Source organism: Zingiber officinale, chromosome 2B (assembly GCF_018446385.1).
Source record: "Zingiber officinale cultivar Zhangliang chromosome 2B, Zo_v1.1, whole genome shotgun sequence".
In the NCBI taxonomy this organism is placed as follows: domain Eukaryota; kingdom Viridiplantae; phylum Streptophyta; class Magnoliopsida; order Zingiberales; family Zingiberaceae; genus Zingiber; species Zingiber officinale.
In genome coordinates, this window is record NC_055989.1 from 76,196,833 (window position 1) to 76,212,657 (window position 15,825).

At 34.8% G+C, this 15,825-nt stretch overlaps 3 protein-coding genes across 5 annotated transcripts; 1 reads left to right on the forward strand and 2 right to left on the reverse strand.

The window, feature by feature from the left end:
• Positions 1–3,326: 3,326 nt before the first annotated feature.
• Positions 3,327–8,058, reverse strand: LOC122045933 (DEAD-box ATP-dependent RNA helicase 27-like). 3 transcript variants are annotated; one of them, XM_042606369.1, is made up of 14 exons: positions 7,854–8,058; positions 6,646–7,081; positions 6,311–6,496; positions 5,883–6,068; positions 5,140–5,223; positions 5,000–5,041; positions 4,848–4,919; positions 4,713–4,765; positions 4,466–4,570; positions 4,356–4,394; positions 4,161–4,251; positions 4,017–4,085; positions 3,811–3,936; positions 3,327–3,736 (listed from the first exon to the last, which is right to left on the reverse strand). In XM_042606369.1, exons 2-14 carry the CDS (start codon positions 7,000–7,002, stop codon positions 3,557–3,559), a joined length of 1,590 nt encoding a protein of 529 aa, XP_042462303.1. In that variant the 5' UTR covers positions 7,003–7,081; positions 7,854–8,058; the 3' UTR covers positions 3,327–3,556. The 3 variants fall into 3 exon arrangements, with proteins under 3 accessions (XP_042462303.1, XP_042462302.1, XP_042462301.1); XM_042606368.1 differs by having other exon boundaries at positions 4,332–4,394; XM_042606367.1 differs by having other exon boundaries at positions 4,161–4,265; positions 4,466–4,765.
• A 3,106-nt stretch (positions 8,059–11,164) lies between these two features.
• LOC122045935 (arogenate dehydratase/prephenate dehydratase 6, chloroplastic-like) lies at positions 11,165–12,578 on the forward strand. Its single transcript, XM_042606370.1, has one exon. It carries the CDS (start codon positions 11,277–11,279, stop codon positions 12,411–12,413), a length of 1,137 nt encoding a protein of 378 aa, XP_042462304.1. The 5' UTR covers positions 11,165–11,276; the 3' UTR covers positions 12,414–12,578.
• A 255-nt stretch (positions 12,579–12,833) lies between these two features.
• Positions 12,834–15,530, reverse strand: LOC122045936 (DNA-directed RNA polymerases II, IV and V subunit 6A-like). Its single transcript, XM_042606371.1, has 6 exons — positions 15,383–15,530; positions 14,112–14,145; positions 13,859–14,028; positions 13,721–13,772; positions 13,215–13,282; positions 12,834–13,098 (listed from the first exon to the last, which is right to left on the reverse strand). The coding sequence occupies exons 1-6, from the start codon at positions 15,415–15,417 to the stop codon at positions 13,029–13,031; spliced, it is 429 nt and encodes a 142-aa protein (XP_042462305.1). The 5' UTR covers positions 15,418–15,530; the 3' UTR covers positions 12,834–13,028.
• Between the last annotated feature and the right edge of the window lie 295 nt (positions 15,531–15,825).

The window sequence follows — 15,825 nt, forward strand, 5'->3', positions numbered from 1 at the left end:
TATTGTAGTAATTATTGATAGCTGTTACAATATGTAAAAGTTATCGAATAACTATCACAATATGTAGATACTGCCAAATAGTTGTTATAACATGTAAAATCTATGAGTAGTTGCTATAACATGTTTAAGATGAATTTAGGGTTTACACTGTGTAAAAGTTACCAAATAGCTACTACAACATGCAAAAATTACTTGATAGTTGCTACAATATGCTTAAGGTGAGTTTAGAATTTAAGACTTAGGATTTAGAGTCTATGAACACTATTATATCAAAATATTATTTACCTACTTGATCAAATTATTTAAATTTAATCAAAATCACTTTCAAATAGTTGTAAAAGCTATTATGTAGTTGTTACAATTCTAAAGTTCAAATCCTAAATTCATCCTAAATATATTGTAGCACCTACTATTAGCTTCTACATATTGTAATAGCTACTCGTTAGTTTATATGTAGCGTAAACTCTAAATCCTTAATCTTAAACTCACTTTAAACACATTATAACAGCTATTAGGTAACTTCTATAATAGATTGTAATAGCTATCAGTAGTTACTATAATAGCACTGGGTCACAAGGATATTTTTGAGAGGTTAACCATGGATGTCAATATAGGAACCCAACTTAGAAGGTTACCCCTTTAGGATGGGATCTTGAATGGAGAAGAAGGTATAGGTATAGCCTTCAAAATCCAAGGGTATATATATATATATATATATATATATATATATAATTAAAAAATATATTAATTATTAAATATTTATATTATCAATTTACCCTCCTATAATGTGTACCATGGCTTTCCACTTATTATGAATGATCTCCTTTTGCTCCTTCACCATCATGCAATTTCTTGTTGCCTTCTCTGCCTAACTACTCAAGGGTAGGCCGTCTCTTTTCCACCTATGTTACTTCTCCTCATCAATCCACTTTCGTATCTCTTTCTCACTAGTGAAGAAATTTATTATTAAAAATAAATTGAATATTTATAAACAAATTTAGTGTTCATGATAATAGTTTATTTTTTTTCATTCAATATACACTAGATCAATTACAGATCAATTATATAAATAAATTTGAACATATATGTATTCAGTTTGTTAATATTCATGAGCATATTAATCATATTCATCAATAAAATTCTTATCAATGTGTTAAATAAATATTTAAAAAATTAAAATGAATAAATAAATTTATATTATCAATCTCAATAATTAATCAAATAAGTTTAAAATGTAAAAATATAAAATAATTAAATAAATTTGAATTGAGTGTTCGATAGCAAATTTAAATTAAGCTTGAACTATGGTCAAACTCATAAAAAACAGAGAAAACAAAATAAATCAAGTCAAGATTGAGACTTGTTAGCGTTTGGTTAAATGATGAGAATGACTATGGGTATGAATTTGATAGTAAAGTAGAATGAGAATGAGAATAGAAATAAAATTCACATAATTATATGGGTTTGATTGATTTCCATAAATTTAGAAATCATTCCCAAATTGTCATTCCTAAATATATAATCCAAACATTATCTTTTACTATCATTCTATTTCCTGATTCTCAAATCCATCAATCAAATACCCCCTTAATTCATTTTAAGTTTAACTTGATTTGGTGAGATTATTAAACATCACAAAATTGACTCGGTTTGACTTTGACTTAGCTCTTTTTAGTCCTACTTTTATATGGACTTCAAGCTTTTATCTGGACTTCGAGCTCCATTTGAGATAAGAGCCATGAGATTCGATACAAAGTCATTAAGATCAAAATTATTTATTATTATTGTACAAAATAAATATTTTTTTTAGATAAGATTAATAATAGTAGAGACGCTCGGGCAGTTCTTAAATATTCAGGGGGCGTTTGATTCTTTCCTAGGAATAGATATCGGAATGAGAATCATTGTATAGTGGAATGAGAATGGGTATGAGCATGGATATCACTCTTAAAAGCAATGTTTGGTTAGTTACATATTTTCTATCGAAATAAATCAAAATTTTCTTTTTTACCCTTGAAGGAAAATAAGAGAAAGAAATAGATATAAGAGAAAGATGAATGTGAGAGAAAAATATGATGAAAGAGAATTATGAGAGAGAAAGTATGATGAGAAAGAATGAAGAGAGAGAAAGTGTGATGAGAGAAAATGAGAAAAGAGAGTGTGATAGGAGAGAGCATGACGAGAGAAAGTATGATGAGAGAGGATGAAGAGAGAGAAAATGTAATGAGGAAAAATGAGGAGAGAGAGTGTGATGAGAGAGATTGAGAAGAGAGAAAGTATTGTGAGAGAGAAAGTATGATGAGAGAGAAAGTGTGTTGAGGAAAAAAAAGAAGGGAGTGTGACAAGAGAGATCGAGGAGAGAGAAAATGTGATGAGAGTGAAAGTGTGATGAGAAAAAAAAAAGAGAAAAGAGGGTGTGATGGGAGAGATTGAGGAGAGAGAAAGTATGATGAGAAAAAAAAGAAGGAAGAGAGTGCGATGGAATAGATCGAGGAGAGAGAAAGTATGATGAGAGAGAAAGAAAGTGTGATAGGAGAGATTAAGGATAGAGAAAGTGTGTGATAAAATGATGAGAGAGAAAATATGATGAGAGAGGATAAGGAGAGAGAAGTGATATGAAAGAAAAAATAAATAAATATATTTTGATATTAAGGGAGAAAATTTTAGTTTTAGGTCAAGGGTATTTTTGAAATAAGGGAATATTTTGATTGATGAAAATAGGATAATGACTAATTGAAGAGGAGATTTATGGGAATGAGTTATTACCCAATTTCAAAGATTTATTCCCTTATTTGTATTCTTATTTCTATAATCCAAACATTAACAATGATAATCAATGATTCTTATTCTCATTCTTTATTCTTATTCTCCTAAATCAAACGTCCCCTCAGTTCAATTCTCGACTACTGTGTACCACATAAATTTCCTAAGATGAAAAATTAGGACCTTGACTGTTAGACAAGGAATTAATTGTGTTTTTGGATTATTGATGATAATAATAATATTCTATTATTTATCTGACGATAAAAAGGGGAACGCTGAGTTACACTTCCAGGTTCCCGTGCGCTCTTTTCGTCCGCTCGTGTGCGTCTCGAGCGTCGACAACAAGATCTGTGCGTATCGACAAGATCTATGTCGGTGTCGGAAATCTAAAACAAAATCTGTCGATCGGCAATTAGATTGCGAATCAAGCGAGGGTGTCGAAATGTCTGCACGTGGAAACCTCAAAAAATATTTTCAAGTATTCTTTTTTTATTTCAATGTCTCATATTTAATTAAATTTGTTTTCAAATCAATTCGAAGTATTAATTCGAGATACATGTAGATTTTAATAGATCCAATAATCTCTCCCACAAGTTATTTTGACAATGTCCAAACCCTAGATATCATTCTTTAAAAACATCCGAATGAAGAAATTAAATTACTTTTCCCACAACAAAAATTCTAATTGTTCTTTTGCAAATATGCATATTTTGTTAAATACAAAGCTACAAACTTCGAATTAGCAAAAGCTCAAAATCTCATCCTATATCGGCTACTTGAGTTATAGGGTGCTCTAGTGCCGCACGAATTGTCTAGCGTCGTCGCCTGACTGCCTTCCATAAGGATTACTCGAGCTGATCCCGTGTCGATTGCCATCAGTTCGGCGCATCTTCTTCCTGAACTTGGAAGCACTGCTTTCCAAATCCAGGTTCACCTTTGGAGGCGAGGTAAAGCAGAATGAAGCAGCTACATCCTGTTAAGCAACTCAAACATGAGACATTTATTCTTTTAAAAAAAATACCAAAATATTTAAGTTGCGCGCGATACCTTGAGATTAAGTTGGTGTACATTGAAAACATTCTTCATAGAATGTGAATTGTAGGCCAAGATGTATGTCCTATATGCATCCTTAGCTGATTGGTGCAAAAAGTAGTTTTCTCCAACTATTTTCTCCTAAACCCATTCGAAAAGTTCAATTTACGATCACATATATATACTACGCATACATTAACATGTTCGCTTAAGACTGTTACCAGATGAGATTGCAGGTTCGGCACCTTCTTTTCATTGAACTCGTACTCTTTGACAGGAACCTTTGCTTCCTATCAGAGTCGATATCGAATTGATTACCACACTATCGTAGAAGAATAGGAAAATGTTTATGCAGGGAAATGTACCTTCAGATAGATTAGAAATTGCAACTCTTCGGGCAGTAGGAAAAGCAAAGCATTTCCCTTACTTCCTTCCCCTCGGGCTGTACGACCGACTCTGTGAATGTACTCCTGAAAATGAATGTGAATCGAGAAATGCTAAACGATATGTTCCACATGGGAAGACGAGTAGGGTACCGTGCCATTTGGTTAAACTCGCACCTTTGGTTCATCGGGAGGATCATATTGCACAATCCAGTCCTATGGCCAATCAACAAGATGTGGCATTAAGATTAGACAATGCATGAATATAAAAGCAAAGTTTAACTTACCACAGCAGGAATATCAAGTCCACGAGCAGCAACATCAGTGCAGAGCAGTATACCCTTTTCGGCTTTGCAGAACTCAAAGAATGTGCTAGTTCGTTTCTGCTGCTTCTGCTTTCCATGGATATCGAGACAATCAACATGAATGTATCTGAGAAGCTCAGAATGGTACTTGACCGAATTGCACGAGGAGAAGAAGACCATTATCTTCTTCGAAAAGTTCCTCTTAAGAAAAGCATACAAGACCAGAAACCTTTTATTGCTAGGCACGACACAATAGCCCTGCTGCAACCCTTCGACGGTCACCTGAGAAAGATGAATTCGTGTCAACCTTGCTATTGACGAAACAACCGAGTAAAAACAATGATAAAATAAATCTGGAGGTTACCTTCGACCTTCCATCATCAACACCTACATATACAGGTTTTTCCTTAAATGACAAGTTCGCAAAATCCTCAACCTGCAATTTTTTTTTATAAGTTAAAGAAAATTTTTGAAAACCAAAATGATTATGAATAGTAGTTAGAAAGAAATGAAAACCTGCTTAGTTTGGGTAGCTGTAAATAGAGCAGTTTGCCTTGTCTGCGTATTAGGGAGTGAATGTGATAATTATAAAACATGATGCCGACTTTGTAACACTCCTGTAATAACTATAAACCGAAGGAAACTAAATAGCATACCTTTGGCAGCCGCTTAAATATTTGCTTCATGTCTTCCTCAAAGTTAGCCTCCAATATTCGGTCGGCTTCATCGATTATAAGAAACTACATTTGGTGCACCAACACCCAAAATTAGTATCTCAATGTCAAACAAAGGAGCATATGAAAATAATTATTGATCTCGTGGTTAGGATTAAACATGCTAGCAAATAATCATTAGCATGGATATGCGATAAGAGGAAACACACAACTAGTTGGAGAACATAAGTAGAGCTCATTAAAGCAAAAAAGAAAAGAAACAACAGATCATTTAATAAAAGGAACTCAATGAGTACTGAGGGCATTCAATGGAAAGATATACAATTTCAGTATGCAACCACTTCAAACTACATCCAGTCACCTCCACTTTGCCATTCTAGTATCTTTCTCAATATGGCTAGCATGCTGTGTTGTGCTTAGTTACATTCAATTTCCAAAAACAAATTTCAATAGAACAATGATAAATGAGATTTTCAAAAAACTCTGCTGCCTAAAAATGCAATACCAGAGTTCTGTGTGCTAAAAGAAAGAACAATTCCTCAATCCAATAGTCAACGGTTAAGGTATTGTTTAAATCAGTTCCTCGCTACTTTTTCTGTTATCATTCCATATAATTGCATAATTTATCAAAACATAAATGACCAGGAACCAAAACACTGAAAAAAAGAATAAGCTAATAATACAGACGCATGGGATCAAATGCTTTACAAAAATAAACCATTTACCATTAAACTTTTGTAGATAAACCCTTTTGTGTTTTGAAGGTGATCCAAAAGTCTTCCAGGTGTAGCCACCAACAAATTTACTCCCTTAGCAAGGTGCTCAGCTTCTCCTCTTCTCCCAGCTCCACCTATAACCAAGCCAAGGCTTTGAGAATGGTGCTGCAAAAGATCCTTCGCAACAGCATGCGTCTGCCACACGAAGCATAAGTTAGCCAAGGGTTTTTTAAAGGCCAATCAACTCAACAACATACACAAAAAAAGTCTATTCCAATAATATTGTTTGTTGCAACAAAATTTTAAAAGACTAATGTTGCCTTTCTCTATAAAACAAACATCCATAATTTTTTTCGACAGTCATATACATAACTGAAATTGAAAATCAAGACATTTGAGAAAACAAATTACAGAATCAATAATAACGACAATCTTACTTGAATTGCAAGCTCCCTAGTTGGACAGATAATGATCACCCCGGTCCCATTCCGAGGCATAAAATGAATGTTATGCAGCATTTCAACTGCAGGAATCAAGAAAGCAAGAGTTTTTCCTGAACCAGTTCTTGCTGCACCCATCACCTCCTTTCCAGCTAAGAGAGGTGGGATAGATCTGGATTGAATCTGCCATCACAATATGAGATATGGTAAACACAAAACAGTTCTAAAACTAAAAATTTAGAAGGAAAAAAAAAAATCATTAGCACAACAAAAAAAACATAATAAAAAAGATAGCTAGCTACATAATAGAAGGAAAATAAATGTTAGATGACCTGTGTCATGTGTTCAAAACCCATCTCTTGGATAGCCTTCATCGTGTGCTCAGAAAGGGGGAGCCTAGAGAAAGGCTCAGTGGTCAAGATCCCATGGCTCTTTTTAACCTTCTTAGTTGAAGGAATCCCCTCCACACCTTCTGCAACTTCATCTCCATTATTATCCCCATGTGTTTCCTGCTTGCCATCAGGGGACATATCATGGTTCCCTTCTACATTTAGTTCTTCCAATGGCGGCCCACTATCTTCGTCATTTATGGTGTTGGCCTCCTCTTGGTTGGGATCTGGTCTCTTCTTCCGTTTCTTGTCTGACTTCTTCATTTTAACGCCATCAACAAGCTCCTTGGCAGAAGGCATGGCAAGTGTTGTACAATAAAAAGGAGTTGGTTGCAGTACTTGCTTGTACTGACCCAAACGGTTGCTCAGTCAACAGCAGCTGATAAAAGGTATTATGATAATTAACAATTTAAAAGGAATAAGGCAGAAAATGGAGACATATATTTGGTCAAAAGCACAAATATCACTTCTACCAGTCGTGGAGAGGAACCTAATTAGTGCTGATTTTCCTACTCACAAGCTTACGCACAACAATCATAAAAAAGCACTGTTCGAGTCTAAACCAAATAAAGTTAATTTTCAATGTAATTTTACATAATTTTGAAATTATGCATGATTGAGTTTGGTAATGTTTGAGCTTTATATTTCTGGTGTCAAGCACCAGCCAAGTTGAAAATCATATAGAGAACCTAGTAATTTCTACTTCAATAGCTACATTAAGTCAAATATGAAGTCAAACAGCTAAGAATTGTTTAGAGATGTATTAAGTATTTATGATGTTTAACTTTCTTAAGAATCAAGTAGGAGAGAACATTCACAACCCACTCCAGGAGAATTCAACAGTTAAAAGTGATGGATATGATTTGGGCAATATGAAAAAGTATATTAAAATGATCGTCGCTGCCAGGACTGAAAAAACTATACAAAAAAAGCACAGAATGTGGTGGTGCTAATAGAACTAAATAGTCAATGCCAACATCAAATCAAGGTAATTGTTCCAAGCAGATGCCAGCCTAACCAGTAAGAACAAGCATAATTTAACGATAGAAAGCTACACGCGTTGCTTAATGCAGAGTTTGCCAAAAGACAAAGAGAAGCATGGAAGCTGCTGAGGCTGTTAGACAAAAAAAGAAAGGTTATGAAGCAAGTACCGCAGTTTTGGGGCAGAGAGAGACGAATACAAGAGAAGTGCGAGAGTCCACAGCTCCAATTCACGAGAAATACCAGCTTGAGCAGGCTCGTCGGAGAGGCGGCGGAGACGACCCCGGAAGAGACCGGCGACGGAGCGCCCAGCGACTGAGGAGAATGGCGGGGAGATGCGCTGCTGCAGCGGGAGGACGATTAGGGTTCAGAGCACTCAACATACTTGGAATTTGTAGTGCAATTGAACCTCGTGGCCGAATAAGCTTAACAGGCTTCATAATGGGCCGATTTGTCAGTTACATCGTAATTAGTCTGGCCCATATTTTAAGGGCAGTAAAAGGTCGACCGGGTTTTTCGTCACGTACTCGGCCGTTGCTTCCGGTCGGCAGGCATTGGGGTGGATTCATGAATTTGCTAATAAATTTCATTTTACTACTTCAATTAATGGTATTCTACCCAATGCCCTCTGAATCTGTATCTAAATGAACAAAATTAAATAATTTATTTCAACTCATTAATATTTACAAATAAAAATAAACAGTGTGCATCAATAAAATTTATAAACTATATTCATTATTATTTAAATAGATAAAGAACTTATAAAAATAAATAAATTTATAATAACAAATTCTCTCAGCAATCAAATAAATTTAATAATATAAAACTTTCAAATAATTAAATAAACTTAATTAAAAACTCAATAATATTTAAACAAATTAAATTTAAATCAAAATAAAATTTATAAAAAAATTAAATCAAACTTAAACAATTATTTCAACAATTCAATTTATTTTAACTCGGTTTACCTTAACTTAGATTACTTTATCATACAAGTTTGTTTATATTGATTGATAATGCAAAAGTGAAAATAATTTAAAATGAATCTTCCTCGTTTTTTCAAACGTAGTTGTTGGAATTGGATTAACCAAATATTTTATGACTTAGAATAATATAATTGATTGAATAAATTAATAAGTCATGTGAGGGAGTAACATCAATAATAATTGATGAAAAAACCAGGATAACGCTTAAACTTCCCTCGTATTCGGTTACGAAGAGAGATAAATTAGATATTAAAAGACCCTTAAGTGAAAGGGTTATTGCTACAATCGTGACTCAAATTTTATCCATTGATGCACTTCTAGTATTTAGGTACTACTCGGTTATATTCTAAGGGTACGTTTAATTCAGGGTTATTTTTGATAATCTTGATTATTTATCCAAGGTTATCAACGAAAATCTTGTTTGGTTTAGGTAATCGATGATTCCCGAGTAATGTTCCATGTCCGACACATCAGCAAAAGGGGTATGTAATCCGGAATCGAAAAACTAAGGTTTTTCTTGATTCCGGGGTTAACGAAATTTTTTTACCGAAAATATCCTCGAATAAGAGAAAACTGTGTTAAAAAAGAAAAATCTAAAGAAGAAAATATATTTTAAAAAAATTATAAAAAACATAAAAAATTTTAAAAAAATATTTTAAAAAACATTAAAAAAAAAGTAAAAAGAATAAAAACCTTTAAAATTTTTTTAAAAAACTTGATTTTTTTAAAAATAAAACAGAAAGAAATAAAAAAATTAAAAAACATATAAAAATAAAGAAAAACGTGAAAAAGGAAAACTAAAAAAACATAGAGTTTAAAAATTAATAATAATAATATATGGTTGATTTTATAGGTAAGGATAATATAGTGAAATATTAAACTAGGTTATTTATTAAAATCTTCAAATAAATAAATTTTTATTACATTACTTAGGTTGAATCAAACAATATTTTGTTATGTTTTATTCTCATAACTTTGGTTATGTGATTATTTGATAATCACATAACCAAGGTTATACATGATAACTTAAATCAAACATTCTAGCAAAATATAATTATACTCACTTAAGCCATCTCTCAAAACAAGTTATTAATCATTAGATTATGTAAAGAGAGATAAATCATATAATCAGCTTATAATCGATCAAATCATCAATCATCATGCTGCTACTTATTGACAATGTTAAGTTAGTATCCAAATAATCACCTAATGAATGTATAATTTAATTGAATTGGGATATTTCTAGGTGATTTTTATAATTTTAAAATCTTAAAAAGTATTTTAAAAAATTATATAATTTTAGTCCAAACTGCTCACTATTTCAATCAAGTTTAAACAATTTTAATTAGTGTTTAATAATTTGAATTATTAAAACAATTTTGATTGATATTTATATAAACAATTTTAAAGTAATTTTATCCCAAATAATTTTGGCAACAATTTAAAGAGATTTCTTTTATATTAGAACGGTAAAAAAAAACGTCCTTTGTTTTTATTGACCGTCATTTTGACCGCCCATCTCATGTCATTACATTTTTTTTTTTTTAATGAAACTATCTTTTTATATTTTAACATTACCATACATTTCAATTCTAATTAATACTAAATAAGATTATATTGTAGCAACTATAATTCATAACTACTCTAATATTAAGATACTTGATTTCTAATCAGTATTATATTATAATATTAATTAAGCCGGATCAATATCAATAACACTATATTACAATAGTAAACTATTATAATATGTGTATTTTATCTTTGATAATATTATATTATAGTAATTGTAAATCATCATTGCTATGATCTACGATATAGACAATTTATTTTTTATTAATATTAGATAATATTATATTATAATACATATAAGATTATACAATTATAATAATTATAAAATTAGAATTTGTGTAATTATATAACAGCTAAGTTATGACATCGTAACTATTATAATTCTATAACTATTATGATCGTGTAGCAGCGGACAATAGTGTAAAAATAAGAGTAATTTTGAAAAATAAGAATGTTCAAAGATGGGATGAGGTGGCTTTTGGATAATAATTTTAAAAAAGTTTTATTTTAATGATACCAATGAAAGGGATATATATATATATATATATAAATTTTTGCTCGACAATTTTAATCACTTAGTAATTTTTATCGACATTGAAATAATTTTAATTAAAAATTTTAAAAATATTATTAGATTAATTTAATAGAGAAAAGTACTATAGAATTTTTTAAGGACTTTTCTATATATATTTTTTATAAGATACAGCGAACAAATCCATATTTTATATATATATATATATATATATATATAAATTTTTGCTCGACAATTTTAATCACTTAGTAATTTTTATCGACATTGAAATAATTTTAATTAAAATTTTAAAAAATATTATTAGATTAATTTAATAGACAAAAGTACTATAGAATTTTTTTAAGGACTTTTCAATATATATTTTTTATAAGATACAGCGAACAAATCCATATTAATTTCCTCATTTGGAGTCGACGACGTTTCTTCAAGTCCTTCTTTCCCTTGTCCTTCAGTTCCCTAATCCAAATCCCTAATTCTCGATTCCTAAATCTTCTCGATCGGCAACCATGGCGTCGGCTCCCTCGATCCGCCCCGCTTTCTCTTCCACTTCCGCCGCCGATTTTATCTCTGTTGATCGAGTCCGCCTCTATCCGTACTCCGGCGCCGTCAAGGTTTCGCCTTTCCGTCGACTTACGTCGTATTCGATCGCCTGCGCCGCCGTCAACGCCATCAACGGAGGTGTCGTCCCCAAGGTCGATGATCGCGCTCGGATCAACGGATTTGAGTCCGCCGGCCTGCGGGTCGCCTTCCAAGGCGCCCCCGGCGCCTACTCCGAGTTTGCCGCCAAGACCGCCCTCCCGGGCTGCGAGACCCTCCCCTGCCGCGCCTTCGCGGACGCGATCTCCTCCGTCGAGCGCGGCCTCGCCGACCGCGCGATCCTCCCCGTGGAGAGCACCATGGACGGCGCCGGCCTGCGCAATTACGAGTTCCTCCTCCGCCACGACCTCCGTGTGGTCCAGGAGATTAGCCTCTTCGTCAACTACTGCCTCCTCGCCATGCCCGGCGTCAGCCCCGCCGAGCTCCGCCGCGTGATCAGCCACCCTCTCGCGCTCGCTCACTGCAGCCGCGCCCTCGCCCAGCTCGGCCTCCACCTCCGCGAGCCCGTCGAGGACACCGCCGGTGCCGTCGAGATGCTCCGCTCCAACCGCCTCCTCGACACCGCCGCCATCGCCTCCCCGCGCGCCGCGCTCCTCTACGGCCTCGACGTCCTCGCCGACGGCCTCCAGGACGATTCCTGGAACGTGACGCGGTTCCTCCTCCTGGCCTCGCCCACGTCCCTCGCCGCCGCCATGCGCCCAAAGGCGGCGGCGTCTTTGAAGACCTCGACGGTGGTGGCGCACCGGGGCGGCTCCATGTCGGTGCTCCTGAAGGTGCTCTCTGCCTTCTCCCGTCGGAGCATCAACCTGACGAAGCTGGAGGTGCTCAACTCGGCGTCGAAGGAGGACAAGTCACCGGTGTTCATCCTGGACGTGAGGAGGAAGGGGATGCTCAGGGCGTTCCCCCATGTCCTGTACGTTGACTTCGAGGGCTCGCCGGAGAACCCCAAGGCGAAGGAGGCCATCGACGAGATATCGCAAACCGCCGAGTTCGTGAGGATCTTGGGCTGCTACGCCGCCGACACCAACATCTACGATCTTCATTAACGACCGGAACAAAGCTTCACAATAAGCAGGCACGTGACCTGATTAGCAACTCAATTCCCTGCTTATTCCGACAATTATGGTTTCCACGATGGATATAATTGTAATTTCACGGATTATTACTATTTCCGATTATAATTTTCTTATTTCCATCCAAAATGCCGACAAGGTGAAAAAGAATCCAACATGTTCGCTGCTTTTCTTAGCCGACTCGAAAAATTATCAAATTTGAATTGTTTGATAATGTTTTTGAAATCTAATTCGAATCCAATCCATGATATTTTGAATTCATATTCGTATACTTTAAAATAAAAAAATTATTTCATTAAATTTAAATACCTATTTTTCACTCCACAATATATTAATTTTCCAAGAACTGAAAATCAATACCTGCCCTTCCACATGTTTCGAAGAGTCAATCTCTAGTCAAAATTAACTATATTTTCAAGAATTAAGATATTTTAAACTAAACATACACCACAAGTCAACAACCTCTGACGTTGCAATCATACAAAACAAAGTGCTAGAAAGACTGACATCACATCACTATGTTAATACTTCCACCAGAACTGATCTAATCCCAACTTAGACAAGTCTTAGGGTTTCTAAGTCATTGGCTTAATCACCGCCAACTTGTCGCTTCCAGGAATCCTCCACGATCAGTTCGTCGACTCCCCAATCTTCGTAGCTGCAGTGACGTGCCAAAACGAGTCAGATGAGCATTTATGTTGAATTCGATTAGGGTTTGGAGTTCGTCCTTAAAAGAAAATTTTAGTGAAGATAACACAAAATAAGTAAGAGTACCTCCCATCCGGTAAATATCGTCGAATGGTGAACGGTATCTTGCGCTCACGAAGTTCCTTCATCGCAATCTGAAGTCACATAGGAAAAACAGCAGCACAAAACATCAAGAAAGTGGAAACAAAGATTTCTGTTAAAGCTCAAGGAGTTCAATCCAATTCTAAATGGTATTCTGATGAGAAACCTCCTAATATTAGGCATATTTTTTAGAATTCAAATTTGGTGATATTAGACAGATGGATGAAGTTTCATTCCCTAATTTTCATTTCATACTCTCACATTTTTGTCGACATTGTTAGAGGTAGAGGGCTTACTTTGATACCATACCATGTTAAAGTCTTACTTTTATGCATTTATAAGCTTAAATGAGTGAGAGTGTTTACATTTCGAAACTAATCCTAAAAGCTAAAAAAAACACAATTTTGATACAATACGAGGATGGAAAGCAAAAGAAAAAAATAGTTTGTGAATTCATCAAACTCGAAATAATATTTCGTGAAGAACCATACCTCCAAAGGATCAGTCTCACCCTCTAACTCAACCATCACTGGAGCATTCATGCTGTTCAGTGAGTTAAACAAGTCAAAAAGAAGTTGGAAGATATTACTATGAAAGATTACTAAATGTTCAAGACTGAAGTTCCAAACCTAATTTGCAAAGCCCGTGTACCAAGGATTCTAGCACGCTCATACTTTGTCATGAACTTCGATGTTTTTCTAGGCCGTTCAACTATTTCTTGCTGTTTTTCTTCAGCATCACCAACAACATCATCTGGGACGTCTTCGTTGTTATTTTCCTGATCCTCCTCCATCCCCTCCTTTATGAATGAAATGCTTATCCAATTTATCTTTAGGCAAAAACTATGAGCACATAAATTGTAAATGAATACCCAATGCATACCTCAATTTCTGGTTCCGGTGGCTCATCTTCATAACTGCAAATACATATTAACTCATCACATGAAGATGATAAACATATATATACAAATAGTGGGTTCGAAAATAACAAAGCAAAAGCTTTCTTAAATACATTGGAGAGTAAACTATATACACTGAAAACAGTTATAGGACGGTGCTTAAAGCAGATTGAAATATGAAATTTATATGAATTGCACAAGGAATTTTCAACCATTTTTCTTGTAGTCCTGGGGCCAGGAGGCGTGAACTGTTCAGTAGAAATCATCTCTCACTGGCGAATCTTCTCAAGTAATTAAATTTAACCAAACAAGTGGAAAATATGCAACGGACTAAATTTCACTATGTGGATTACGTGCCAAAATTTCATGTTACGTACCTTAAAAATACAAAGCCTAACATTCTTGGAGATTGAAACAATGCTTTAAGGGTGACTCCTCAAAAGAGAATAAGAGACTAAAGGAATCAAAAGTTATTAGGATAAAATCCATTAATGCTTGAAGCGTGTTAGGTATAAAATTGAAAAGAGAGAATTGAACCTTGCTTAAAAGCTCGAGCTTTTTGGAAAAGTGGTTGCCTAATTGATTTTACCATAGTATCTAGAAGGACGTTAAAAATAAATAATCTATCAATCAAGTGGATTCAAGTATTAGGCTCGAGATAATACCTGTAACACACACCACATGAACATGCGGCAGTGTGGCAAGAAAAATAGTATATAAAGGTTCTTTCCTAACACCAATGGGATGATAATACTACATTTAGGCGCAGATTCAGTTCTATCAACTTAAACAATCCATAGACAGCTCGAATTAGCCAAAAACTAACAAATTATCAACATGCTCGCCATGCAAACATAAACGTATCCTAAATATGCATGCGTGAAAGGTCAATCTCTCGCTCTCTCTCTCTCTCTTTCTTTCTTTCAGTTCTTACTCATCTTCTCTCTTCAGCTCACAAAATATAAAGGATTATGTCTGTGAACATGAATCCATTGTGATTGTATTTCCAAGAGGGAAAAAAAAGGTTCCCTTTAAGTACTACGAGTATATAGTATGCCATTTAATCCAAAACAAGATCAACAATAAAGTGAACTGGAACTCTAAGACAATCCCATCGCAAGAAATCAAACGGAACAGTCCCTCACACAGATTAATCGGTGGGAACTTAGCTAAGTTCGACAGATCATAGATTAAAACTGACGGCGAGCTAAATAACTCAGACAAGCAAGAAAACGAAGGAGTGAGAGCGGCAAACCCCATGTCGACATCATCGTAATCATCTTCCGCCATTATCGATTTGAGTAGACACGCTCTTCTTCCCCGTCTATCTCTCTCCCCTTTGGTGAGTTCGAGCCCTAGAAATTTGCAGCAACGTGATAATCGCAGGGGAGGATTATATAGAGATAAATGGGCCGTCTCCTCGGCCCACGTGCAGCCGTTATGGATTCCCGATTTATAGAACCGGACCGGCGATCCAATTCAAAATGTGAAAGATTCAATTTTGGCTCATTCTAATATTTGAAGAATATTTTTTATTTTTTTATTTTAAGAAAAAGTGATTTTTTTTTCAAAATAATCTATTCTCGCATGCTTTTTTTCCCCTTTATTTTCGATTTAATTTCCCGCTATCTTTTTCTCTCCTTTTAGTTTTTTTTTTTTTAAATTTTCAAGTAATTAATTAGATATTTAAATAACGGA

Excerpts from the sequence above, each read along its gene's own strand:
- LOC122045933 (XM_042606367.1), bottom strand. The coding sequence starts at position 7,002 with ATGCCTTCTGCCAAGGAGCTTGTTGATGGCGTTAAAATGAAGAAGTCA. Across the intron at positions 4,086-4,160 it reads AATTTCTAATCTATCTGAAG|GAAGCAAAGGTTCCTGTCAA; the intron begins GTACATTTCCCT and ends CGACTCTGATAG. Across the intron at positions 3,737-3,810 it reads TACACCAACTTAATCTCAAG|GATGTAGCTGCTTCATTCTG; the intron begins GTATCGCGCGCA and ends GTTGCTTAACAG.
- LOC122045935 (XM_042606370.1), top strand. The coding sequence starts at position 11,277 with ATGGCGTCGGCTCCCTCGATCCGCCCCGCTTTCTCTTCCACTTCCGCC.
- LOC122045936 (XM_042606371.1), bottom strand. The coding sequence starts at position 15,417 with ATGGCGGAAGATGATTACGATGATGTCGACATGGG. Across the intron at positions 14,029-14,111 it reads CACCGGAACCAGAAATTGAG|GAGGGGATGGAGGAGGATCA; the intron begins GTATGCATTGGG and ends TCATTCATAAAG. Across the intron at positions 13,283-13,720 it reads GTGAGACTGATCCTTTGGAG|ATTGCGATGAAGGAACTTCG; the intron begins GTATGGTTCTTC and ends ATGTGACTTCAG.